The sequence below is a fragment of the Aotus nancymaae genome, unplaced genomic scaffold (genome assembly GCF_030222135.1).
Source record: "Aotus nancymaae isolate 86718 unplaced genomic scaffold, 86718_ANA_hifiasm-v0.15.2.pri h1tg000002l, whole genome shotgun sequence".
Taxonomy (NCBI): domain Eukaryota; kingdom Metazoa; phylum Chordata; class Mammalia; order Primates; family Aotidae; genus Aotus; species Aotus nancymaae.
The window spans coordinates 7961585-7986131 of NW_026988413.1; the positions used below are offsets into that span (position 1 = coordinate 7961585).

At 57.0% G+C, this 24547-nt stretch overlaps 1 protein-coding gene across 2 annotated transcripts in view; it reads left to right on the forward strand.

The window, feature by feature from the left end:
- Nucleotides 1-5301: 5301 nt before the first annotated feature.
- KCNH2 (potassium voltage-gated channel subfamily H member 2) overlaps nt 5302-24547 on the forward strand; it is a 33944-nt gene continuing 14698 nt past the window's right edge. For both annotated transcript variants that reach the window (XR_010340736.1, XM_021665219.2), the window contains exons 1-3: nt 5302-5785; nt 8614-8844; nt 24373-24537. Coding sequence is in view for 1 of the 2 variants with exons in the window: in XM_021665219.2 (XP_021520894.2) it covers nt 5710-5785; nt 8614-8844; nt 24373-24537 (472 nt within the window). In the remaining variant the exon portion in view is untranslated. The remainder of the gene's footprint in view (nt 5786-8613; nt 8845-24372; nt 24538-24547) is intronic.

Genomic DNA, 24547 nt, shown 5'->3' on the forward strand with positions numbered 1-24547 from the left:
ATCCCGATTCTTAATCAATCATCCTTAAATCAAAGGAACAGATGACTGTTATGTTACCAGGCAGAGGAACCTGAAACTGGCCCCTTCTCTTTCTCATCTCGGGGTAAGTATAGATTGGTGGGGAAGTCCACACCTGACTCCTCTTGGGATCTTGCTTTATGAAGATGTTCACCATCTTCCTTTGTACCTGAGAAAATCTTTACCATGAGGAAGGACCAAACTCCCCCAGGAAGTTTTCTGGGCTGCGCCAGCCCACTCAAAGCCCCCCTTCTTCAGAACTTCGCTCCATGTATCCTCAGCATCACCAGATTGTTCTTCTGACATTTCATATCCAAGTTTTTTCATGCCCATTTGTTCTTTCCCCAGTTAGACAATGATTTCCTTGTGTTTGTGGTTTCCAGTAGATGCTACAGTGATGTGCACACAGCAGATAAAGTGGGAGACTGATCAGTCTCAGGGGCTTCTCTCTTGTCCTTAGGGGTCCCCTGCTTCACCTATTTTTAGTCTGACATAAATATGGAGGATGGATCATGGTGCTATTTGTGGAGTAACCAGTGGCTCCAAGCACACCCAGGAAGAGCGAGCAGAGGAAGGAGGTGGAGGTGAAGATGGGTATTGAGGAGAAATAAAGGAACTACTCATGGGTGGGTGCGTTGTTGTGTGGAATTAAGGAATCACTCACTGTTAGAGCTGGAAGGGATCTCAGAGATCAGCTTGTTTGGTCTCCTCATTTTACAGGTAAGGAAAATGAGATTTAGTGGCACTCCTAAAGTTACACAACAAATGGGCCCTTTTCCATCACCTCTGACCTGGTTCAAGTCTTGGGCATCTCTCCCTTGGACTATTGTATTGCTCTATGTGGCAGACGATATTTTCCCAAGGTGGTCTTGCCAAAACATATGCTTTTCTTCCAGTGTGACAGCAACACTCCTCCAATGAGAGGTGGGGGTCTATGTTTGTTCTTCTTGAATCTGATGGGCCATGATTACAGTGGAAGTTGTTTTACGTGATTTTTAAGGCTAAGTTATTAAAGGTGATACAGCTGCTGACTGGTCTTCTCTTAGGACACTGGCCCTTGGAACACAGCCACCATGCTGTGAGGGAGCCAAGTGGCCACACAGAAGGGCTTCGTGTAGCTATCTGGCCCCGGTCCTGACTGAGGTCCCAGCCAACAGCCAGCATCAACCACCAAATGTGAGTGGATGAACTTTCCAGTCTCTAGTTTGGAGTAAAGCAGAGAAAAGTGGTCGTGGTGGAACCTGCCCCAGTTGCAGATCCATGAGCAAAATACATGCTATCATTGATTTAAGTCATTAGATCTTGGGATGGCTATTATGCAGCAATAGGTAATGGAAAAACCTCATACCCACCTCAGTTCCTCCAAACTATTATACGTGTTTCATTCATTCAACAAACCTTTCTTGAATACCCACTCTTTGCCAGGGTCTGTATCAAGGCAGACACATATCTACATTCGTGGATTCTGCATTCAGCTGCCACTACTGTTTCCTTACTGTTTCCTGCCACTACTGTGTCTCCTTTGCAGACAGAATAAAATTCATAGTCCTCAGCCCTTTGCAAATGGTGCCAGCCTGGGGCTCCACTGCCACCACATCAAACTGTTTTGTCCCCAGACCCAATCGCCATTCTCCAGTCTTTATATCTTTATGTTGTCTCTTCTATCTGCAGTGCTTCTACCCTGTCCCATTTCCAACCTTCAAGGGCCTGCTCTGAAATCTCCTTCCCTGGCAAGGCCCTCCAAGACTCCTCCGGTTGAAATTAACTGACACCTCCTCGTAATCCCACAGCGCCGACTGCAGACTGCAGCTTCTGTCTGCCCACTGTCTCCCTCAAAACTCACTAGACTGTGAATCCCTGGAGGAGGGATCCTGGCTTATCCCTCTTGTCCCCCAGCAGTGTCTGGCACACGGCCCAGTACTTAGAAAGCCCCCAGTAAACACTTGTTGATGTAACTAGTAGCAGAACCAGAATTAGAAGTCAGGTCTCCTGAATCCTAGTCTCCAGGGCCTTATTTGCTTCTTTTGACACTACAAAGGCAGGGAAAATGTCCCACCAAAGGTAGAGATCAGGTTGTCCGGAGAAGACTTTGGAATGGGCCAGGGATTGGCAGGATTGCTACATGTGGAGCCGCAGAGGGCGATGAGTGAAGAGAGTCCTGACTCTTGGCGAGGAGTTTCAGGCGGGTTCCTTCCTTCCATTCTTTCTTCCTTCTTTCTTTCCTCCCTACTTCCCTTCTTTCTATCAATAAGCCCTGATCATCCACTTCTGGAGGGGAGACATGCTGTTTTCTTTTTCTCTTTCAACTCCAGTTCATATCTGAAAACGTCTCTATTCTGGGGACCCAGCTGCACAGAAAAACAAAAAGCCCCACAGTGTTCAAGCATCAAGGGACTGCTCATGCTGCTCTCCCTCCCCCAGGGTTTCCCAGGAACCACTGCTCTGTAAGCTGCCTCTCCTGCGCCCAGCTGACTGGAGCTGCTTCCCAGTCCTCTGTGGGGACCCCAGGCTTTCTTGGGCCTGGCTTTGGTGGTGTCTAGTCTGGGGGGACCTCTGGCAGGGCAGGCTTCCATTTCTCTTTTTCCTTCCAGGATGTCCTGGCTCCATGCTCTCGGGCTAAGCAGGAGCAGAGAGCAGGGTGGGCAGGATGCTTTCTGCAGACTTTTCTCCCTAAATTGTTTCTTTCTGGGAGCTGGGAGGAGCCTGGATATCTCACTGTCTCTCTCTCTTCCCTCAGTCACAGACAGGGTGCGGGAGAGCTCTTCCCAGGAATGGTTTCTGACATGGCTCTTGGAGCTGAGACGGGGGCGGGGCAGGTTCTAGAGGCTTAACAGCCTTGCTCTTGGTATTAGGGTTGGGCACTTTTCTCTTTGTCCCAGATCTGGGGGTAGCGGAGGTGGGAAGTTGACGGCAGTGAGGGCTTCTCCATCAGCTCATCTGAAGGCCCAGAAACGTTGCTTTGGGGAGAGCTTGCCCCCTCTCACAGCTTCTCTTCCTCAGCTCAATTCTTGACTGTGGGGGCGGCTAAGTGGGTCTGCCTTCAGGCTCTACCCTGAGCCTCCAAGGAAGTCAGAAATCTACATTCGGCTTTGACTTCTCAGTGTGTGGAGTGGGATGAGGGGAGAGAGGGAGAGATCTGGCTCTCCATAGCCTGAGGGAGCAGCTCTTTTCTTGCCTCTGTGCATAGAAGGAGGGCTACCTGCACCTGGGCTCTGCTCTGTTTGGGAGGATGAAGGGCCCCTCTGACTCCTTTGTCTTCCCTTTGGGATACGAGCAGAGGCCTGCCCCAGCAACATGAGTACGGGAGTGAAGGACAGCTGGCCAGCTCAGACGAGTAGCTCCTTCCCTTCAGGGCCTGGCTCTCCCTCTCCCTTGGTCTGGAGAGAGGGGAGGCTACAGATGTCCCTTTCCCTTCACTCTCTCATGCCCATTCTCAGTTGCTGGCCTTTGCTGACTTTCTCCCCATGTCCTGGCCTGGAGGGGAGGACACTTCACTCACACATGAATCATCCTAGACTCATGGGAGGCAACCCAGCAGCCAGGGGTGGCCGTGGGGTGGGGCGGGGGCTGGGCCAGTCATGGAGTGGGTTCTACCTGGAATCCAGAAGTGTTGATGCACCTGATGCCAAATCACCAAGGAGGGGTAGCCTGTGCCCTGGAAGGCCCTGGGCCCCCTGGGGGGAGAGTGAGGAAGCTGCTGGCAGTGGGGAGGGCCTAAGGAATAACTGCACAGGCAAGAGCCTCTGGACTTTTTTAGCATCAGCTGGTGGAGCCACCTCCTTCTCTCCCACTGGCTGCCTCCCTGAGTCACTGCCCACCCACCGGCAAATAAAAAAGAGTGTCATCTGCTGGCCAGTGGCCCCATTTGGCCCGTGTTTGCATCTTTTTGTTCTCGGGTGGAAGGTGAGAGTCTGGGCGGGGTGGTCGCACCGCGACAGTTCTTTCTTCGCCTTCCTCCTTCGGGACTCCGCTTCCGTCCCTGCCCTTTGTTCTCCCCTCCCCCCACAAGCCAGAATGGCTCTGCTGGTGACAAGACCCAGCCAGCCCCTGCTCCAAGGACAGAGGCAGCTGCAAGCCCTCAGGAGCCCCCACATGGCCCCATCCATCTAGACAGGTCTCTGATCGGGCTGCAGGGAGGGGACCCTCGGCTGTTCAGCTGCGACTCCTCCCTCCCCGCCCGCCCACTCAGCTGTCAACACTCGCCTCCCCGCCCTGGCCTTCCCGGGGCCCTGCCTGACTGCTAAGTCCGAGGACACTGGGCCCCGAGACCCTCACTCAGACCATGCAGGCGATGAGCAGGCGGCTGGCAGACACCCCGCCTGCCCTTGAGCATCCCCAGGCCTCCTTGCCTAAATAAGGGAGCCGCAGCTGGAGTGAGCCAGCTGGCGGGGGGAGGGGCCTGAGGCTAGGCCAGGGCTTTCGGAGGGGCTGGGCCGTGGCCGCCGCCGCAGGGCCCCGAGCCCGCCGATTGGGCCTGCAAGGCTGGCCCCGTGCTGCCGGGGGAGGGCGGGCCGCTCGCACAAGGGGATCCCCCGACTGGAATCTCGCGCTCAGGGGCCTCTCTTTGATCCTGCAGCTAGGAGGCCACAAGTGCTGTCAGAATGTCCCTCTCTGTACATCCCCCTGCAGAGTCCTGCAGAGCCCCGGAGAGGGCTCCGTGTGTGTGTGTGTGTGTGTGTGTGCGTGTGTGTGTGTGTGTGTGTGTGTGTGTGTTGGGGCAGGGGGCGTGCCCCTCCTAAATTTCACCCTCCCTTATTTCAAATCTCTGCTGATCTGGGGCCTCCAGATTGTTTTGCTCTTCCTATTTCCCGGGTCTCCCTTGACCCCAGGCTCGTCTTCGCAGGGCCCAGGCCTTGACCCGGTCACCCACAGTAGGCACTTAGCGCACGCTGTGTGTACCAAGCCGGTGCTCGCCGGTGCTCGGCGTGGTGGGGAACCAGGGCGGAAGGACCCGCCGTTTCCCTTCAAATCAGGTTTCTTAGTCGCTAATCTGGGGTGGGGGTGGAATCTCTTCCTCCCTCCCGGCTGCCTCCTAGCCGGCCGTGGCACCTGTCCTCACGGTTTCCCCAGCCTAAGGGTCCCTTCCCCCTCTTTGGGGCGCGCGAGTCCCGGGGGCTCCCTGGCAGAGCCAGGGGCTGGCCGCGGGGGGAGCACTCGGCGCGGCTCAGCCAATAGGAAGGGCGGGCGCGCGGGGTGGCGGGGAGAGGGCGGTGCTGCGGGCGCGCGGCAGGCGGGAGGGGGCCGGGAGGCGGGGGCCGGAGCCGGAGGGGCGCGCGCCGCATTAACCCTTCCGCGGCCGGGCCGAGCCGCAGGCGCTGCCCGAGCCGCGGGCGCCGGAGCGGCTGTCGGCGCGGCGGCAGGCGGGAGCCGGGAGCCAGGCGCTCGGGCGGGCAGAGCGCAGCGCGGGGACGCGGCGGAGCTGGCCCCGCGGCTCGGCGGGGGCCGGGAGACAGGTGTGCCGGCGGCAGGCGGCTCGCGCTGAGGCGGCTCCAGGCCGGGCCCGCGGTTCGGAGCGGGGAGCCGGGAGCCGAGCGAGGACCCGGCGCCCGCAGTCCAGTCTCGGCCCCGCCCGTGCTCGGCTTGGCTGCGGGGTGCTGGGACCACGGCCCGGCCGGGCCACCCGAAGCCTAGTGCTGGGCCGGGCCCGGCCGGGGTGGGTGGGGGCCCGCCCGGCCCGCCCATGGGCTCAGGATGCCGGTGCGGAGGGGCCACGTCGCGCCGCAGAACACCTTCCTGGATACCATCATCCGCAAGTTTGAGGGCCAGAGTGAGTAGGAGAGGGGGCTGGGCGGGGAGGGGGCTCTGGGGGCGGGCCGAGCTCTTCCGAGTGTGGATGGGGGGGCGTGCCCGGGCCGCGTACAACGCCAAGTGAGAGTCAATGGGGCCTGGTGGGCCCCAGGCTCTGGTGGGGGGCTGCGGGGGCAACACTTGGTGCTCCGGGGCCGTGGGCACCAGGCAAAGGGCTTGGGGCGGGAAGCTCAGCTCACGCTTTTGGGATCGGAGAATGTGTGCGACACGCTGAGTGTGCAGGGAAGGGATGTGGGATGGGAGTGTGCAGGTGTCCCCAACTCTGGGTGCCTGGACGTGGATGGGGACGTGTGGGTGCAAGGGCATAAGAGTGTGTACGACCCATACCCTGGGATGCCTAGAGTCCAGCGCGCACACTGATCTTGCCCATCTTGACTATGTGGTGCCTGAAGGACTGGAAAGCCGAGGATGCAGGGTCAGCCCATAATCTGCTCTTCAGTGTGTGTGCATGACCCTGAGCCCATGTGTCACCCATGAGTTAGACCCTGGATGGGCGGTGGGGAGGTGCCTTTGACAAGGCTGCGAGCTTATGGGCCCTGTGGAGACAGGGCGTCCTGTGGTACCCCCAAGTTGTGGGTTTTCCTGCTCTGGGCACTGTCACCTAATTCCCTTATGGGGACTGGGACTACAGCACCCCCAATGCTGGCCTGGTAGGGAGGCTTCTAGAAGGGTCCCATGGTAGACAAATGTCCTGGCTGTGGGTTTGCACCCAAGTAGCATTCATGTGCCTGTCCCTAAGGCTGCATGAGCCACAGTGGGTGTGACTGCCAAGGGCCCTGGGAGTTGGGAGAGGATGACATTCCTTGCCCATGACCCTGTGAGCACAGGACAATGTGTGCTTGTAACGGTGGTGGGGGGAAGGAGGGGTCAGTGCAATGGTCAGTATTGTGTGAAGTGGAGGAACAAGATGATCCTGAGGGGGTGGAGACAGTGACACTGGATGAGGGCCTCCCGGAGAGACGGGGGCGGGCCCAGGGGGAGGCTATGGGGGTGCTCAGGGGAGGCTGGGATGGGCGTGGGAGGGTGCTGGCTTCTAGCCCCACCTTTGCCACTGACTGCCGTGTGACCTTGAGTGACTCTTCCTTCTTTGGATCTCAGTTTCCAGGTCTATAGCGGAGGGGCAGACCTTCTGTCCCATCCCTGTATTCCAGGATCTCAGCGAAGGGTGTGTGTGTGAGGAGGTGGGGTATGCCTTCGAAGAAACTTGCTTTATTCTCCCAGGCCTGGGAGTGAGGACAAGGAGTGGTTTTTCTTCTAAGAAGCTGGGGTGTGTGGCTGGGCCTCTGGGCTGCCTTGGGCTGCCGCAGAGCTGGAGGCTGAGTTAGGGGGTCTTTTCAGGTGACAGCAAGCCCTGACTCCTGGAATTGATGGCTGCCTGGGAGGTCTGGGGGGCCTTGGGAACTGACCGAAAGATGACCCTGTTCCAAAAAGCAACTTCCTGGGGGCCAGAAAGGGAGAGCTGAGAAAGGTGGGAGGAGGCAAGTCCCACCTGCCTGGTCCTGCCTCAGGGTGCCCTGCAGCAGCCCAGCCTTGCACATAGGATTGCCTAGGGTTGCAGCCTGAGGGCTGTGCCTGCTGAAGAGGGGAGGGGGAGAATTCCAACTGCCACTAAAATCCCCAGCATTAAAGGCCAAAGTGGCCGGAAACTTCTGTTTATAAAAAGCTCTTATCCCAGGAGCATCTTGCCTGGCGTAAGTGAGGCTGCTGCCTGCCTGCTGCTCACTCACCAGCCTGGCTCTCGGGGCAGGCCTGGAGTCGGGAGCCAAGTGGGGCCGAAATGGAACCATGGGGGTGCTCATCCTCGATGTGAGGAAGGCTTCACATCCCTGGAGCAGGTCCCCTTGCTTGGGTCTGTTCCTACAAGTGGGGCCAATGTCTCAGGCCCCTCCCAGTCTCCAGGTGTTTCCAGGGTTTGGAGCTGCCATTCCCTCTCTTTGCTTCCTATGACCTTGGCTTCTGCCTGTGACCCTCAGCTTCTTCCTCTGCCTCTGCCGGACCAAGGTTCAAAAGCTGGCTCTGTCATTTACAAGCTGCAAGACCTGGGCATGGTGCCGAACTTCTCTGGAGCCTTGATTTCTTCATCTATAAAAGGAGGATAATGACACCTACCTTATGGGGTTGTCAGAGTACCAAATGAGATGCAGCGTCCCAGGTGTTCAACGAGTTACTTCCCTCATCCTCTCTGGCACACCCACCCCTCAGCTCCTGACTGCCCTTGGAGGGGCTGCATAAGTCCCAGGGGGTACTGACCTGGTGGGATCCTCAGATAATTGGGGAGTGATTTCCTAGGGAGCCTCAGGGCAAGGAGAGGCTCAGGGAGCGCCCCCCAGCCTGGAGAGCAGGGAAATTAAAAGCAGAATCCAGAGGGCGGATGCAAAGGGAATCCTGGCCGCCATCTCTGGCCTTTCCCAGGCTCCCTCTCTAGGCCCAGTGTTTATCCCTCCGCCGCGGCTGCTGACACGCGTTGCTGACACCCGCCAGGCTGGCCTCAGCCTCGGGTACGGAGGGGGCGGCGGGCTGCTGGCAACCTGCCCGGGGGAAGCCATGCAGCCAGCCCGCGGGCCAGGAGGAGGAGGGGGCGCGCCGCGCGGTCCGGCCCTGCCAGGCACCTGTGTCGGGGCACACGCACCGCTGCGTTCGCCCCCTGCTGGGGACCCCAGTCTCGGCCACGCTTCCTGTGGCGGGGAGTCCCCGGGCGGCTAAGTGTGAGTGGAGAATGTGGGGAAGGGCTGGGAGTCCCCGAGGCTGGGGTCCCCGCTCACGCGCCCGCTCCTCCCCGCCCCCCAGGCCGCAAGTTCATCATCGCCAACGCTCGGGTGGAGAATTGCGCGGTCATCTACTGCAACGACGGCTTCTGCGAGCTGTGCGGCTACTCGCGGGCCGAGGTGATGCAGCGACCCTGCACCTGCGACTTCCTGCACGGGCCGCGCACGCAGCGCCGCGCTGCCGCGCAGATCGCGCAGGCACTGCTGGGCGCCGAGGAGCGCAAAGTGGAGATCGCCTTCTACCGGAAAGATGGTAGGCGCGGACCGGGGCGGGGCCACGGCGAGGGGCGGGGTCAAGAGGGCAAGGCGCGCGGGGCTGTAGGGGCAGCTGGAGAACGGCCGGAGCCCGGACAGGGTTCTGTAGGAGAGTGACGCGGGCGGGGGCCCTGCGGTGTGCCAGGTGGGAGGCGCGGTTCTGGTGCCTGCACCTCAGTCTGCTGAGATGGTTTTCAAGGGGGCAAAGGAGTTGCTAGGCTGTGGGTCTGGCGCTTCTGGTTCCTTTTTCCCTGGGCAGGTGTGGGCACCTAGAGCAAGTTGGACTTGAGTTAGACCGAGCTGGGAGGGCAGGTGCGTGCGGGGATAGAGGTAAAAGGTCAGGCTGGCGGTTGGGCGCTGACCTCCGGCCACAGGCCCCTAGCTACCTTAGGACAGTTGCTGCCAGGTGACGGGTCTGGGAGATGTCACGGAGGGAGAGGCCAAGGAGGGCTGCAGGCTTCTGGCTCTCTCTGCTGCCCCCGTCCTGCCCTGCACTTCAGCAGCACCTGGGGGAGGTGAGTGCCTCTTCCCGCAACCTCAGTTCTCTTTGTCTCAGCGGTGGAGCGCCGCGCCCTGCCACCCTCTCCTGCGCCAGGTGTCTTTGCTCAGCCACCGCCTCCCCCAGCACAGCTGCTCTGGGCTTCCGGAGAGCGGATAAACAGATCCTGGGGTGGGGCTGCTCCCACAAGGAGACTGCCCTGTTGGGGTAGGCTCTGCTCAGGGCGGGCAGAGCAGGAGGGCTGGGGTCTAGCAGGCAGAATCTGGCTGCAGAGGCGGCTCTAGAACACGTGCAAACCCTGCTGCTTCCTAGCGTGTGTCCCATAAGCATTCACTCAACCCCTGTGAGCCTGGCAGGCACTAGGCTCTTGGAGATGGGCAGGACAGAGGAGGCTCCTGACCTCAGGGGGCTTGTCTGCCGTAGACAGTGAGCACGCTCTGCTTCCTGTGCGGGACCAGGTCAGCCAGCCCCATGCCTCAGCCCCCTGTGCTCAGGGTTGGCCGGGGTGGCCCTGCAAAGCCCTGCATCCTGCAGGCCACGCTTTTGCAGGCATGCACATTCTGTGGCATCATTGGATGGCACTAGAGGGGTCATGGTCCCTGCACCCTGTGGAAGGTTTTCTCACAGCAAATCAGGGTTCTAACTGGCAGTAGGCAGGGGCTGTGAGACTAGACTCAAACCCTGAAGGCAGTGGCTGGATTTTAGGGGCTAGACACTGGGCCAAATGTTTTACCTCTCTTATCTCATGCACTCTTCCCAACTCAGGGAGGTAGACACTACCATTGTCTTCATTTTGTGGATGAAGAAACCGAAGTTCAGATAAGTTAAGCAACCTTCCCCACAGTCACACTGCTAGAAAATAGCAGAGTTGGGACGGAGCCTATGTCTGTCTGACCAGAGCCCTGTCTGCTCTGTTCTGTCTGTCATATGTTGAGAATGACACCAGGTAGTTACAGGTCTGTCTGTATACCGTATGTTATCTCAACCACAGGTGTAACGAGAAGAATACGAACCTGTAAGTCCTGGGTTTGCATGTAAGACGGTGCCAGAAATTATACGCTATTGGACAAGTTGGTGGCCTTCCCTGAGCCTGTTTCCACTTCTGGGATGATGTGCCTCACTTTGGACCCCCACAAGGGTGCTGAGCGTTCACAGAGAGTGCCTGCAATGGGCCGTGTCCTGTAAACACGGTGCCAGTCCCACTGCGGATGTAGCTGTGCTGGGGATTTGGCCTCTTGGCAGCAGGGGCTGAGGGCTCTTTGCTTTGGCTGTGATATATGTGGAGTGCTCTTAGGTGGAGCTGGCCCTCTCTCCTGGCCTAGGCTGGCCCCTTTGGGAGAGGATGGCCATGGACCCCCTTCTGCAGAGGAGTTATTGTGGGATCACCTCATCCAGCTCACTTGAGTTGCAGGCAGAAGGAGTTTCCTCCTTCTTCAAGCAGAGGTCTGATGACCAGTGAATTAGTGGAGGGAGTGGGATTAGAACCCAGATCCCCTGCCCAAGTTCAGACTTGTCGCCTCTCCAGGTTAAGACTCCAAATGGGGCTGTGACCCAGAAAACCTTGTGCCAGCCATCTCTGTCTGTCCCCTTCTTCACTTCCACCTAGTTTCCATGGGGCTCAGGTGTCTCCTGTTGGCCAACAGTCTGGCCTGGCCCTCGGCCACCTAGGACCCCATGTATCCTGGCATTCTAGGCCTGGGGTGATGCAGAGAGATTTCCTCAGCCTCTGCTGCTTCTGCCTTGAAACACTCAGTCCTTTCAGTGAAGCGTGTGTGCGTGCCTGTGTGTGTACTCACACATGGGCCCAGTAGGGAGGTGGAGGTGAGGAATGCCTGTGCCACCCCTTGTTTCCGTCCCTTTCTCAGGGTCTCTGCCTGAGCCAGCCCCAGGGAGGGGGGAGCGGGCCAGGAGGTGGAGCCTTCTGCTGGCAGGCGCCACCGTGGACAGCTGTGCTGTGTCGGTGCCTCTAGCCTTGCTCTGCGCAGTGTCAGGGCCTGGAGCCAGACAGCCCCATTATTTAGTTGCTGGGACTGCTGGGAGGTGGGGAGGCTAGACTGGGGGAGTGTGGGCTGAAGGAGAGACACGAGGTCCCTGGGACTCACTGCCCCTTGAAATCAGGCCTGGGATGAAGGTGGAATTGGGGGCAGAGCCCAGTGGTGTGAGGCTGGCTGGTGGTAACATCCCCACAGGGCCCTGGGGAGGCACCCCAGGCAGCAGGTGCTGGCTGGGTCCACACCTGTGCTCCCACATCACCATGGGGGCTGTGGCTCCTCCTCTGCCAGACCTCACAGAGTCCTGTCTCTCTGTCCCTGGCATCCTCTCTGCTCTTCGTTCCTGCCTCTGCTCCCTGCCTCCCTGCCGCCGTGCTCAGCCAGCCTGACTGTGCGCATCCTCTCCCGCTCCCCACATCTCCCTGCCTTGTCTCCTGCCTGCCTGGCTGACTCTCTGTCCCTTGGTCTTTATCTCCTCCCTATGCCTCTGCCTCTCTTCTTTCCTCGCCTCAGCACCCCTGGAGCCTTCCTCCTTGCCTCTCTCCCTCGTCCCCGGTGCACCCCCTGCCCCTCGGAGCCTATGTGGAAGGCTCTGTCTGTCTGCTCATACCTCTGACTGGTCTGGCTCTATGTCCCTGTGTCCCCGGGAGCTTGTGCGTGGGTGGGGATGGGGGTGTCTCTGGAGAAGAATCTATTGGCTTCTCCACTCCAGCTGCAGGCCGGTTGCCATGGTAACAGGGTCAGAGGGCCCCCACTGCAACAGCTGATGCTGTGGCTGTGGGGAGGGGGTTGAGACCTGCCATCCAGGTCTGCTCCCCAGTGCACTGTGCCCAGGGTGGCCCCCACACCTGCTTCTGTCCTGGGCCTCGGACCCCAGCCTTCCAGGTATTCCTGCAGTCCTCAGACCTCAGACTGCCTTGAAACCCTCAGTACCTCCTGTGATCAGCCCCACTTTTCCAGGCCTCCTGCCCGTCTACATCCCCCAAGGTCATATGTCCTGTCCTCAATGACACCTCACCTCCTTCCTCATGGCTGACCCCTCCCCAGCTCGGACACCCACTCTGCTTCTTTTCAGCCCCCTAGGCCTGAGCTGGGGATGAAAGAAGCTTTTCCTGGAAGGGAAGCCTTGAGGCTGGGAAGGCAGGTGGGACAGGGATTGGTGCATAAGTGAGTTTTGTCTCCTTGAGATAGGAGGCAGACCAGAGTGATCCCAGAGGAGGATGGGGCTTAGAAACGTGAGCACTCTTCCTGTGGGACTGAAGCTATCAGGGGAGTGCCCTTCATCTTGGGGACAGGGGTATTCCTATCCTTCTGGCCAAGGCCTGGTGAGCCTGGAGACAGGGCTGAGTAGGAGAACCTGCAGGGCTGCCAGGTGTGGGCGCAGGGGCACAGGGGTTGGTGGGGGCGCAGGGGTCCATGGGGGCCCTGCCTCTGAGCCAGTTGCCTCTTGCCCTGCAGCACTTTCGCTCCACGCTTCCCTTCTCTAGCTGGATCAGAAGTCTGTTGGAGGGGCTCCACGGGGATCATTCCTGAGCTGGGGCTGGCTGTCCTCTTCTGCTGGGGCTGGGGTCTTCCTATCCCGATCCCATTCTATGGGTGAGGCAGGCATGCCACGATTGAAGGGTGCTGTCTACTCCTCGACCCGCCCTGGAGTCTGGAGAGCGTCGGAGGGCGGCTTCTCTGTGTTGCGTCTTTTGCAGCCCCCGGAGAGGAGCTATGTAAATATTTGCGAAGAGCTGTCTGGGATGGGAGCAGAGTTTGATGGTGGCCTTGGGCTCTGGGGAGGGGAGCCGTGGGGCGGCAGAAGGGCCAGCTTGGGGTTGGGAGATGGGGGGAGACTGGGCCTCTTTTCTGTCCAGAGGTGGCTTCCTGGGTGGCATGATTTTCAAGTTTCCAAGAAGCGTCCCTGAAACTCCTCCCTTAGAGAACTTCTGCATTTAGAATGCTCCTTTTTCTTTAGAAACACATTCTCTCTCATCGCCCCCTCCCCGTATAGAGAAAGTATTTAGCCCTTTAGTGTGAGGGAATTTAACAGAACTTCCCTCCCAACATGGGCAGGAGGGTCAGCAAAGGAGGGAGGGGTGCTGGGACAGGTGATGAATGCAGGGTGGGGCTCCCCTAAAGTCCCCTCCATGTCTTGGGGCCCATAAAGATCTCTCTGCTATGGCCTGTGGTTGGCCTCAGATGAATCCCTTTCCTTTTCGGGTGCTTATCTAGGATTAGAAGCACCTTAGGAGCCAGGCAGCGTCTTCCCCTTGGCCCGCCGCCTCCCACAGTGCTGGATGAGGTCTCAGTGCCAGAGGAGGTTCCCCGTCCATCTCCCCTGACTTGGTCGCCAGCTCCACGAGGGGGGAGTGCAGCCCATCTGCTTTGTTCTCTGTTGTATCTGTGTGCTCAGTGCACAGCGGGAGCTCGGCACATGTTTGCTGAACGAATGAATGAACAGGGTGGGCAGGAGCCTTTCCTGGGATCAGGTGACTTGGCAGCAGTTTACAGACTTGCTGTGTCTGGGAGTCCTCTAGCCTTGCTTCGTGTGGAGGACACTATGGGGCACAGGAGCATCTGGGGGCTCCCAGCCTCTTCACCCTCAGAGGTGGAGCGAGGAGGATGGGGTAGGGGGACAGAGTCTTAGAGCTGCCGCAGAGAGCACAGCTGAGGTGGGGGTGATGCCACCTGCCCAGCAGCACAACTTTTATTGTTGTGACTGCACTTTACAGTTTGCAAATGGGGGAACCATGCTTTACTGCAGGTGGTCCTCATGGCCCTGTGAAAGGTAGGATTTCTCTCTGCCACTTTACAGGAGGGAAGCTCTTGCTTAGAAAGGCTGAGGCACTTGCCCAAGTTTACCCAGCTGGCGGGTGCCAGACTGGGAACCCGAGCTCAGCTGTCCCCTCCCTGCCCAGTGTGCAGTGCCAGTGTGCCTGCTCTCTTGCGCCCAGAGAGCCCTTCTGGGGCATGATGGGCTCAGGGCCTCAGGAAACTTGGATTCTAGCTGGGGTTTGCCAGCCTCCATTCCTCGTTTGCTGAGTGGGATCATAGCACCTGTCCCTGATGCACTTTGGGGTGTGAGGGTGTTCCTGGAATGAGATGACAGACACCCACAAAGCAGCGTGCAGTGCCAGAGCTCATTCTGCTCACCATGAAGCTGGGCGTCACCTAAGTGGCTGCAGCTCTGTGCTGTTGTAATCGTGGGAAATGAGCCTGACCCAGGGCCTCAGCACCCCTGCTCCTATGGTGTACCCCACCTCACCCTGCACCCTGCCTGCCTCTCCCCCTCCCTCGCCCCAGGCTGCTGCTGGCCCCAGGTCCTGCCTGTTCCCCAAATAATTGAAACCACAGCATTTGTGTTATTGCTTTTTCCTCTCTCTTTCATTTTATTTTTTTCTTTTTCCTTTTATCTCACTCTCTAGTCTCATTACCCTCCCCACAGGCAAGCGTTCAAATGTACTTACTGTGAATGTGTTGCTTGCATATGTTCTTGCAAATGTGTATTTTGTCTGGATATATGCATATAGATTTAATTTATGTAAATGATATTGTGCTATATGTTGTATTTTGGTGTTCGCTTTTCTCACTTGGGAATCTGCTTTAAGTCCCGCTGGGTTGCTGTTCGACATCTAGTCTGTAGCTGTGGATTCTGTGGCATGTGGCCGCCACGCTTCACCCGCCTACTCTCCCAGGGAGGGACCCCAGAATGTCTCCAACTCCCAGCCACCATCAATGAGGCTGTAGTGAGTATCCTTGGATATGGTCCCTTCTGGACTTGGGTGAGGATGTCTGTGGGATACACGCCCAGGAGTGGAATTGCTGGATCGTGAGACATGTGGACACTTAACTAAGTACTGCCATGCCTGTCATCACCCTCCTTCTCAGAGCGGCAGATTCCCATACCCCCGTATCTCTGCCACTCTCGACATTCTCCACCTTTCTAAATTTTGCCAATCTAATAGGTGACAGTGATTTCTTGTTGCTTTAATTTGCATTCCTTTGATTTCTGTTGAGTCTGAGCATCTCTTAGGTCTGGTAGCCTCTTGGGTTTACTTTCCTGTGAATTGCCTGCTTATGCCCTTTGCTCGCTTTAATCTTGATGTCACTGCCTTTTGTCCTTGTTGACTTGCAGGAGTTGCTTTTGTACTCTAGAAATACAAATGCATACTATTAAACATTCAGTGTATTCCAGATTTTATTCTTTGTTGAACTGGAAAGAGATATGGCAAATATCTTCTCCCATTCAGTCTCTCTTCAATTTATCCAACAAAGATATTTGATTCTGATGACAACAACTTCATTGGTTTTTAGTTTTGTTTGTACTTTTGATGTTCTCTTGAAGAAATTCTTCACCCTTCTCAGGCTGCAGAGGGTCTTCATCTTCTTCTTCTTCTGTTCCGTTAATTGTTTTACCATTCTCAGATAGGTCTATAATCCATCCCAAGCCTACCTTGTATGTGATGTCAAGTAGGGATCGAGTTTTATTTTTTCCATGTAATGTGCCAACTTTCCCAAGGCATCTAGTAAACAGCCTGTTCTTTTCCGCTGAATTGTGGGAGAGCCTTTATCAGGTTAATCTCCCACATAGCCATAGGTCTGTCCCTGTGCTCTCGGTTCTCTTCCAAATATTTATTTACTGGCTCTTGCTTTAGCTTAACAAAAACCTGTAGACTTCCGTATGTCTTAGCATCTGCTGAGGGGAATCCTCTCTCTTCATCCTGCTTTTTTGAAAAATTGCATTTTAGGTTTTGGGGTACATGTGAAGAACATGCAAGATTGCTGCATAGGTACACACATGGCAGCGTGATTTGCTGCCTTCCTCCCCATCACCTATATCTGGCATTTCTCCCCATGCTATCTCTCCCCAACTCCCCACCCCCCGCTGTCCCTCCCCTATTTTCCCCCGATAGACCCCAGTGTGTGATGCTCCCCTCCCTGTGTCCATGTGTTCTCATTGTTCAACACCCGCCTATGAGTGAGAACGTGCGGTGTTTGATTTTCTGTTCTTGCATCAGTTTGCTGAGAATGATGGTTTCCAGGTTCATCCATGTCCCTACAAGGGACACGAACTCATAGTTTTTTATGGCTGCATAGTATTCCATGGTGTATATGTGCCACATCCTGCCTTTTAAAGGCTGACATAGCTATTTGTGGATATCCTTTCTTTTTTTTTTTTTTTTGAGACGGAGTTTCGCTCTTGTTACCCAGGCTGGAGTGCAATGGCGTGATCTCGGCTTGCCGCAACCTCCGCCTCCTGGGTTCAGGCAATTCTCCTGCCTCAGCCTCCTGAGTAGCTGGGATTACAGGCACGCACCACCATGCCCAGCTAATTTTTTGTATTTTTAGTAGAGACGGGGTTTCACCATGTTGACCAGGATGGTCTCGATCTCTTGACCTCGTGATCCACCTGCCTCGGCCTCCCAAAGTGCCGGGATTACAGGCATAAGCCACCGCGCCCGGCTGGATATCCCTTCTTATTCACAAACTTTATTTATTTATTTTGAGATGGAGTCTTGCTCGGTTGCCCAGGCTGGAGTGCAGTGGCATGATTTTGGCTCACTGCAACCTCCATGTCTTGGATTCAAGTGATTCTCCTGTCTCAGTCTCCTGAGTAGCTGGGACTACAGGCATGCAGCACCACACCCGGCTAATTTTTGTACTTTTAGTAGAGATGGGGTTTCACCATGTTGGCCAGGCTGGTCTTGAACTCCTGACCTCAGGTAATCCTCCGCCTCGGCCTCCCAAAGTACTGGGATTGCAGGCATGAGCCACTGCGCCTGGACTTCCTTCTTCATAAACTTTAGAGAAAGTTTATTGAATTCCTGGAAAGAAAACACCCATTAGATTCGTGATCGGAATAGTTTGGTTCTGTAGATTAATTTAGAGAGAACTGATGTCTTTATATTTGTCCCACTCAAGAGCCTGGTTTGTCTCTCCATTTACCAGATCAATTCTGTGTGTTTTTGCTTGTTTAAAATTTTGTTTCCCGTTCCCGCCTGCGGTGACAGGGTTCTCGTGCCTCTTGGTCAATTTCTAGATACTTCAGAGGTTTTGTTGCTATTGTAAAAGACGTATTGTTTTTGACTATGTTTCCTAATTGCTTGTGTAGAGAAATGCTTTATATTTTTGCAGGCCGATCTTGTATCTCACAGCCTTGCTGCACTCTCTGATCTAACTAGTTCTCATTGTTTACCTGTTGATTTCTTGGGGGTCTGTAGGCAGGTGACCCTGTCATCTGCAAACGATGCCAACTTTTGCTGTTTATGTTTGGATCATTGTGGTGTGTCTTGATGCTCGAATGTTCCACTTGACTTTTCGGGGCCTTTTCATTGGCACTCATGTTGGTTCGTTCGTGCTTCATGGTGTCCTGTGTGTGTGTGTGTCAGTGAGGAATTATAACCCTTGGTTTAAGCTGTGACCCGTGGCAGAGCTGGAATTGAGGCAGGGCTTTATCAAGGCCTTACCAGGCTCTCTGGTGGATGTTGGGTGCTAAGACAGAGCACAGACCTAGACGCCTACAGACCACTCACTGGAGGAGACCCCAGTGTCCTCTGGTGGCCAGTGGCAGCTGTGTGCACCTTCACTGCCCTGTGGCCAGCTGTGTGTGGGGTCACAGTGAAGTGGGGGCTGAAGGGGACTAAGGCTCAGAAGTCTCACACCTTGTGCAGTTCCTGCTTTCCCCACCTCCCCTTGGGGTCCTGGGTAGTCAGCCTCTGTGTTCTGTGAAACTGATGACCAGGTTGAATTTTGCTTCATCAAAAGGCACCGTAATTCCAGTTCCCATGGTTGCTCTGTTGGCTGTCCAGACTCGGGCTGGAGGGCACCACAGCTCGAAATGGGCAAATTCAGTGGCGGAAGTGTGGGCTGTGCCCCGGCTCTGGAGGAGAGCTGAGAGGGTGGGAACGTGGCCTGTCCCCACCTGTCATGAGTGCAGATCGCCACCCCTGAGTCCACCCTGAGTCCACCCTCGGTCCTTCTGCAACTGCTGGTCCTTCCCTGGCCTCAGGGCTCTGGATCGGGTGGAGGGGAAGCCCGGCCAGTGTACAGTGGCCTTCTAGACGAGGGGCATTGATTTGGAAGAGTGCTCCAAAGGCAGAGTCCATGTGGGTCAGATGGAGCAGTCAAGGAGAGCTTTCTGGAGGTGGGGGTTCTAGAAGATGGGGAGGAGTTGGAGGGAAGAGGGGTGGGGACCACGGGGAGCGGGAGAGAAGGGCTGAAGCTGGGGTGCAACTGCAGGGGACTCAGGCACCTGTGCAGGGAGCCGTGGAGAGCTGCTTCCTGGCATCAGCCTGCCCTTGTTTCACCTTCCCAGGGCTTCTCAGCAGGAGGGCAGGGGGTGGGACTTCCCGTTCAGGCACCTCGCGAGAGGCAGCGCTGGGCTCCAGAGCCTCTCTACACAGAGCTCTTCTCCCAAGGCCATTACTCTGGTCCGGGGCAGAGGTGGCTCATGCATGCCACACGCAGTGGGTTTGGATGAGTCTAGATGACTACAGAGGCCCCCAGGACCCTATAAATGATCCCATAGATTGCCGGCTGGGTCTCAGGCTGGAAGGGCTGGTGGAGCCTCTCTGGGGATGCTGGTTCTGTGGGGTCAGGGTCTGAGCTTAGGACCCTTCAAACTTGCCCTGCATTTCCCAGCTCCTGGAGGCAGGAGCTTAGGATTGGTCTCTCTCTCTCTCTCTTATTCACACACACACACAGACACACATACATGCACACGCACACACACACGCACACCCACACTCTCTCTCCCCATCTCCGTCTCTCTCCCTCTCTCTCTCTCATTCACTGACTGGCCTCTTGGGCTCCCTAAATCTGTCCCCTGGGCCTGCAATGTCCCTGGCCTTTCCTAGGTCCCTGGCTGCCCATGAGAGCTGTGTTAGTGACACGGTGGCCCCCTGCCAGGAGCGGCTCCTGCTGCATCTTCCTGTCGCCGCCACCAGGCTAAATATAACCTGACACTGCACAGCCCTGGGCTGCTGCTCCAGAGACAGCCTCTCTGCCTGGGGCGGACAGGCCGACTGGAGCCCCAGCCCCCTGCCCTCAGCGTGACTTTGGGCCTGTCCCGGGCACAGCTCCTCCAGCTTCAAGCGAGGCAGGGAGGTGACCAGGGCGAGGATGGCTGCTTCCCTGAGGTCACCTTCCCTGCAGGGACCCAGCACCCCGCCTTGTTTGAGCTCTGGATGCTTCCGCAAAGCCATCTGTCATCTCATCTGGCACCCAGTGCAGGAATCACTTGTCCCCACAGTACCCGCAGGGAGCCTGAAGCTCAGGGAGGTGGGTGACCTGCCCACAGCCACAGCAGAAGAGATGTAGCACAGGACCCCTGATGGCTCCCCGGGGCTCCTCCGCCTGTCTGGCTTGCTCTCTCTTCCTCCCTCTTGCCCTGTGCACCGAGCTGGGGTCCTGTTGGATGGGTGGGTCACTGCGGGCAGGCACCCGGTGTCTTGTTGGTCATGGTGGCTCAATGCTTCCCGTGCATGGATGTGCTCACTGATTTGCAGAGGCCTGGGTGGAGCCGCCTGGGAAGAAGCTGTGATGACACCTCATTTACAGAGGAGCGCATGGAGACTCTGACCCCAGGACGTTGCCCAAGGCCTCTCAGGGCCATCTGCAGGCTCCTCCTCCCCGCCTGATGCTGACATGGGAGATAAGACCTGTCCCTGCCACAGCCAAATGTGGCTCCTGCCTGGGGCCAGGCCTAGGCCAGGGTCGCCCAGAGGTGGGGAACTGGGTGGAGCCCCTTACCTCGGGTGGGTTGGGATGATGGGCAGGTGGGCAGGGACAATGCCCCCCACCCCAGGTAGACTGCTGGGTGTGGACTGGCACCAAATGAAAGCAAGCTGGCGGCTTGGTGTTCTGAGAAATGACGGGGACCTTTGGTGGGGGCAGGATGGCGCTGTACCTGCTGCCCTGGGAATACGTCCAGGCCTGGCTCTCCTGTTCTGAACTGAGCTGCATGGCCTCTGGAGGCCTGCTGGGTGGCCGGCCGCCTGCCTCACCCGGCCATTGGGCCCAAAAGCATGGGGTTCTAAGGAGCCTTGGAGCCTGTGCAGGGATGGTTGCATCCCTGGGTGCCACCCCTTTCAGAGGGTCTGGAAGCAGGCCTGGGCCAGGCAGGGGGAACATTCTCACCCAAAGCGAGGGGCCTTCAGCCAGCGCTGGGGCTGAGGCTGGGGTGGGAGTGGGGCCAGTACAGATTGTTCTGGCATCAGCCACATGAGCCAGGCTGGCCCTGGGGCCTCTCATTGCTAAGCTCCCTCCACCCTTGTCTGCCTCTCTTCTGTCTCAGCTTATGGAGACTTCAAGCCAGGCTCTGAGATTCACATATCTTAGGCTATTTCACCCCTACAGCCCCAGGGGGTGGGCAGGGTCACCCCATGTTGAAGATGAGCGCCCCAGGGCTCTGGGCCGGTAAGTAACTGGCCCAAAGTCATTCTTGTGCAATGCTCAGAGGCCACTCGACTCCACAGTCCATGCCCCTCCCTTTGAGACTGGGAACCCCTCCCCTGTCACACCCCCTCCGCCCTCCTTGCCTGTCCTGGCTGCCCCCCGAGAGTGCCCAGCCCTGGCTGCCTCGGGAGTGTGGGCTGTGCCTGCCACAGAGTGGCTCTCAGTGGAATTGCAGCCTGCAGCAGCTGGGTCCTTCGGCTCTGCCCTGGGGAGCTGGGCCATGGCAGAAGCCAGGGTGAGTCGAGGGAGACGGGAGCAGAGCGAGGGCCTGAGGGTCTGGAGTAGGTGGGCACCGGTGCACATGAAGGGACTCCCAACCCTCATAACCCAGCTGGCGGTGGGATGGGGTCTGGCTGTGGGACTTGGCTGAAGAGCAGGGAGCAGGTGATGTGGCAGCTCACAGAAGCCCAGGCTGACCCAGGAGTGTGGTTGGAGGCAGTGCCTCAGACAGCCCAGGCCTGTCTGGGGTCCCGGCTTTCCTTCCTTCCACATTCCCTTGACAATCGCTAGATCTCCCCCGCCCCAGCCTCCGCCATCAGGCAGGGCTCCAGTTCACATTTTTGGAATAACCAGGCCTTTGACAGGGTTATTTTGAAAGGAAAAATTTCTTGACTCTCATCAAAGGAAGAGGGCCAGCAGATTCTCCTCTCTCTCTCCCTTTCTCTCTCTCTCCTCTCTCTCTCTTTCTTCTCTGTCTCTCTCTCCTCTCTCTGTCTCTCTCTCTCTCTCTCTCTCTCTCTCTCTCGTGTGTGTGTGTGTGTGTGTGTGTTTGTGTGTGTGTGTGTGTCCGGGTGTGGAGCACGGGCTTGTGCTGTGAGGTGGCGTATATCTAGAGTTTCTGTGACCCCAGTGGGGAGTTTTGAGGTGTGGGATCCTGGACTGGGTAGGCTTCAGAATGCCGTTCTGACCTCTCTTGCTGAGCAGCTGGAGCTGAAGAGGGGACGGGGTGCTGAGGTCTCGAGGTTGGAATTTCTGGGGCCCTATACTAGGGACAGAGCCTCCAGCCCACTCTGAAGGTTAGGGTCATCTTGGCTCCAGACTCTAGACTTCTCTAGGCGAGTTCCCTGTGAGGACTGAGGTTTGAGGGCCTGGCTGGCTGCCGTCCCTGGGGTGGCTGCTGGGGTCTCTTGTGCTAAGGCTCCCTGGTCTCCGGCCTCTCCTCAGTCCTGGTGAGGCACGTCCCTGTTCAGGCCGCTGCCGGCCATCACCATATTAGGGCATAAACTCCAGGCGGGCTGTCTGGGTGCCAAATGGTCTCCAGCTGGGCCCAGCCCCCTGCAGCTTCCAACACCATAACCGTGTGTCAGAGGCCGGAGGTCAGGGGACAAGCGTGACTGCTGCAGGGAGACCCAGACAGAGCCCCTGAGCTCAGGGCCCTCGGACAGAGCCGTGAGGGTCTGGGATGTGGTGAGTGGAGGGGCTGCGGGGTGGGGTGGACAGTTCCTGGCCAGCCCCTTCACCTAGTGAGGTTTCAGAGGACCTCATTCCCCTAGATGAATCCCCAGCCGGTTAGAATCCCTGAGCCTGGCCAGCATCTCCCAGGCATCAGGCCCTTCCCACCTGCCTGCTCCCTGGCTCCCCAGCATGCAGCCCCTTGACCTCACTGACAAGCATCAAGCACCAGCTCCTATTCCCAGGGGTGTCACTGCCTCCAGGCTGTTGGCCTCTGCCTTGACTCCAGCACCACCACTGTCACCCCTGCTGTGGGTGTGAGGTCAGGAGTAGGGGTGAGCCAGGGAGGCTCTAGGAGGTACAAAGGTGAGGAGAGGCTGGCGTGGTGGCTCATACCTGTAATCCTTGCGCTTTGGGAGGCCGAGGCGGGCAGATCACTTGAGGCCAGGAATTTGGGACCAACCTGATTAACACAGTGAAACTCCGTCTCTATCAAAATACACAAAAGTTAGCTGGGTGTGGTGGTGTGCAGCTATAGTCCCAGCTATCTGGGAGTCTGAGGCGGGAGAATCGCTTGAACCTGGGAGGTAGAGGTTGCAGTGAGCCAAGATCATGCCACTGCACTCCAGCCTGGGTGACAGAGTGAGACCCTCCCTGTCTCAAAAAAAAAAGGGGGGACTGGGTTGCTAAGATGGAGTGGGACTGCGTGGTCGTCACCCTCGCCTCTCCCCCGTGGCTGCAGCCTCCCTGTTAGCATGGCCTGTCACTGACACCATGGGCCAGTGCTGGCCCCAGGGCTCATGACTAGGCACTAGGCCCTTTGGTAGGACAGGAGACATTGGGAGGCAGAGAAGACAGCTGAGCAGAGGGGGAGCTGAGAGGAAGGAAGAGGCTCCCTGGGGATAGTGGGAGATGAGGAGCCTGCCTGGGTCCCCAGGGGCCATAGAGGAGCTGGAGCAGGATGTTAACTGCCTTCTGGTTTCATTAAGGACTTCCTGTGGGGAGGTTCTGACCTGGGCCTTTGGTAGAACTGAGTGCTTGGCCTAAAGGGATCTCTTTCAGAAATCAGCATGCGGCAAAGTGTGTGGGGGCCCATGTGCTCAACAGGGAGCCGAGGGAGGCCAGGGGTGCTTGGCCTGGGGGCTGACCTCACCTGGTGCAGGGGCTTTGGAGGACAGAGGGAGACGGGAAAAGAAAACATCAAGGATCGAGAGAAACACAAAGCAAACCGAAGATGAAAGATCTAGAAGCAGTGCTTCTTAGACTCTTTGGTGAAGGATCAGTTTTCTTTAATGCTAATATGTTACAGGCTGGTACATCTGTGAAATACAAGAGCACATGCGTGGATATTGTGGTGCTGCCAAATTGCTGTAAAGTTTTCGAAACTCTTGCTCTCAACGTCTGTCCTTATCTTGTGAGCTGACACAACGGCTGGTCTAATCTAGAGAGAACAGAGACAGAGACAGCTAGGAACAGCAGACCGTCTGCACCGCGCAGCACACGCCAGGCATTGCCTAAGGACTCAGCATGTGCTGACTTGGCTAATCTTTACAACTCATGAGAAAAGAATTATATACATTAGATGTATCGCAACATCACTGTGTACCCCATAAACATGTACAATTATTATGTCAAAAAGTTAAAAAAAATTTAAAAAAAGAAAAAATTACCCTTCTTCCCATTTTATAAATGGAAAAAAATGGGGCACAGGGATGTTAAATAATTTAGGAGGCATAAGTGATTAAGCAGCAGAACCGGGCTATGAACCCAGAGATCGTAGGTCTAAAGTCTGTGGCCTTAGGCACCGTGCTACAGTGCCTCGTGTGAAGGAAAGACAGAGGCGCTGGGAGGATATGAGGAAATGAGATGAGGAGGAAACCAGATCAAAGATGGAGGAAGAAAGGATCACAGCCAGCTTGAGAGAAAGTGCACCTGGGAAAGAGCTAGAGACATCACATAGACAGAGAAGGGGCAGGGGAGGCAGCAGCGACAAGCTGGGGCAGATAGATTGAGGGGAGCCATGAGGGCGGCAGGCAGGTGGCCGGGTGGGGGATCAGGACAGGAGGTCCCGGAGAGGAAGGGCCATATGGGGAGGCAGAAGTGGACGGGCCCTCTTGGGCTCCAGGGTCCATCCTGCCTGGCTTTCTGCTCTGCCCACCGAGAGGGCACTGGTGCCAAGGGGCTATGTCCTCCCAACCTGCAGGGAGCTGCTTCCTATGTCTGGTGGATGTGGTGCCCGTGAAGAACGAGGATGGGGCTGTCATCATGTTCATCCTCAATTTCGAGGTGGTGATGGAGAAGGACATGGTGGGGTCCCCGGCTCATGACACCAATCACCGGGGCCCCCCCACCAGCTGGCTGGCCCCAGGTAAGTGTAG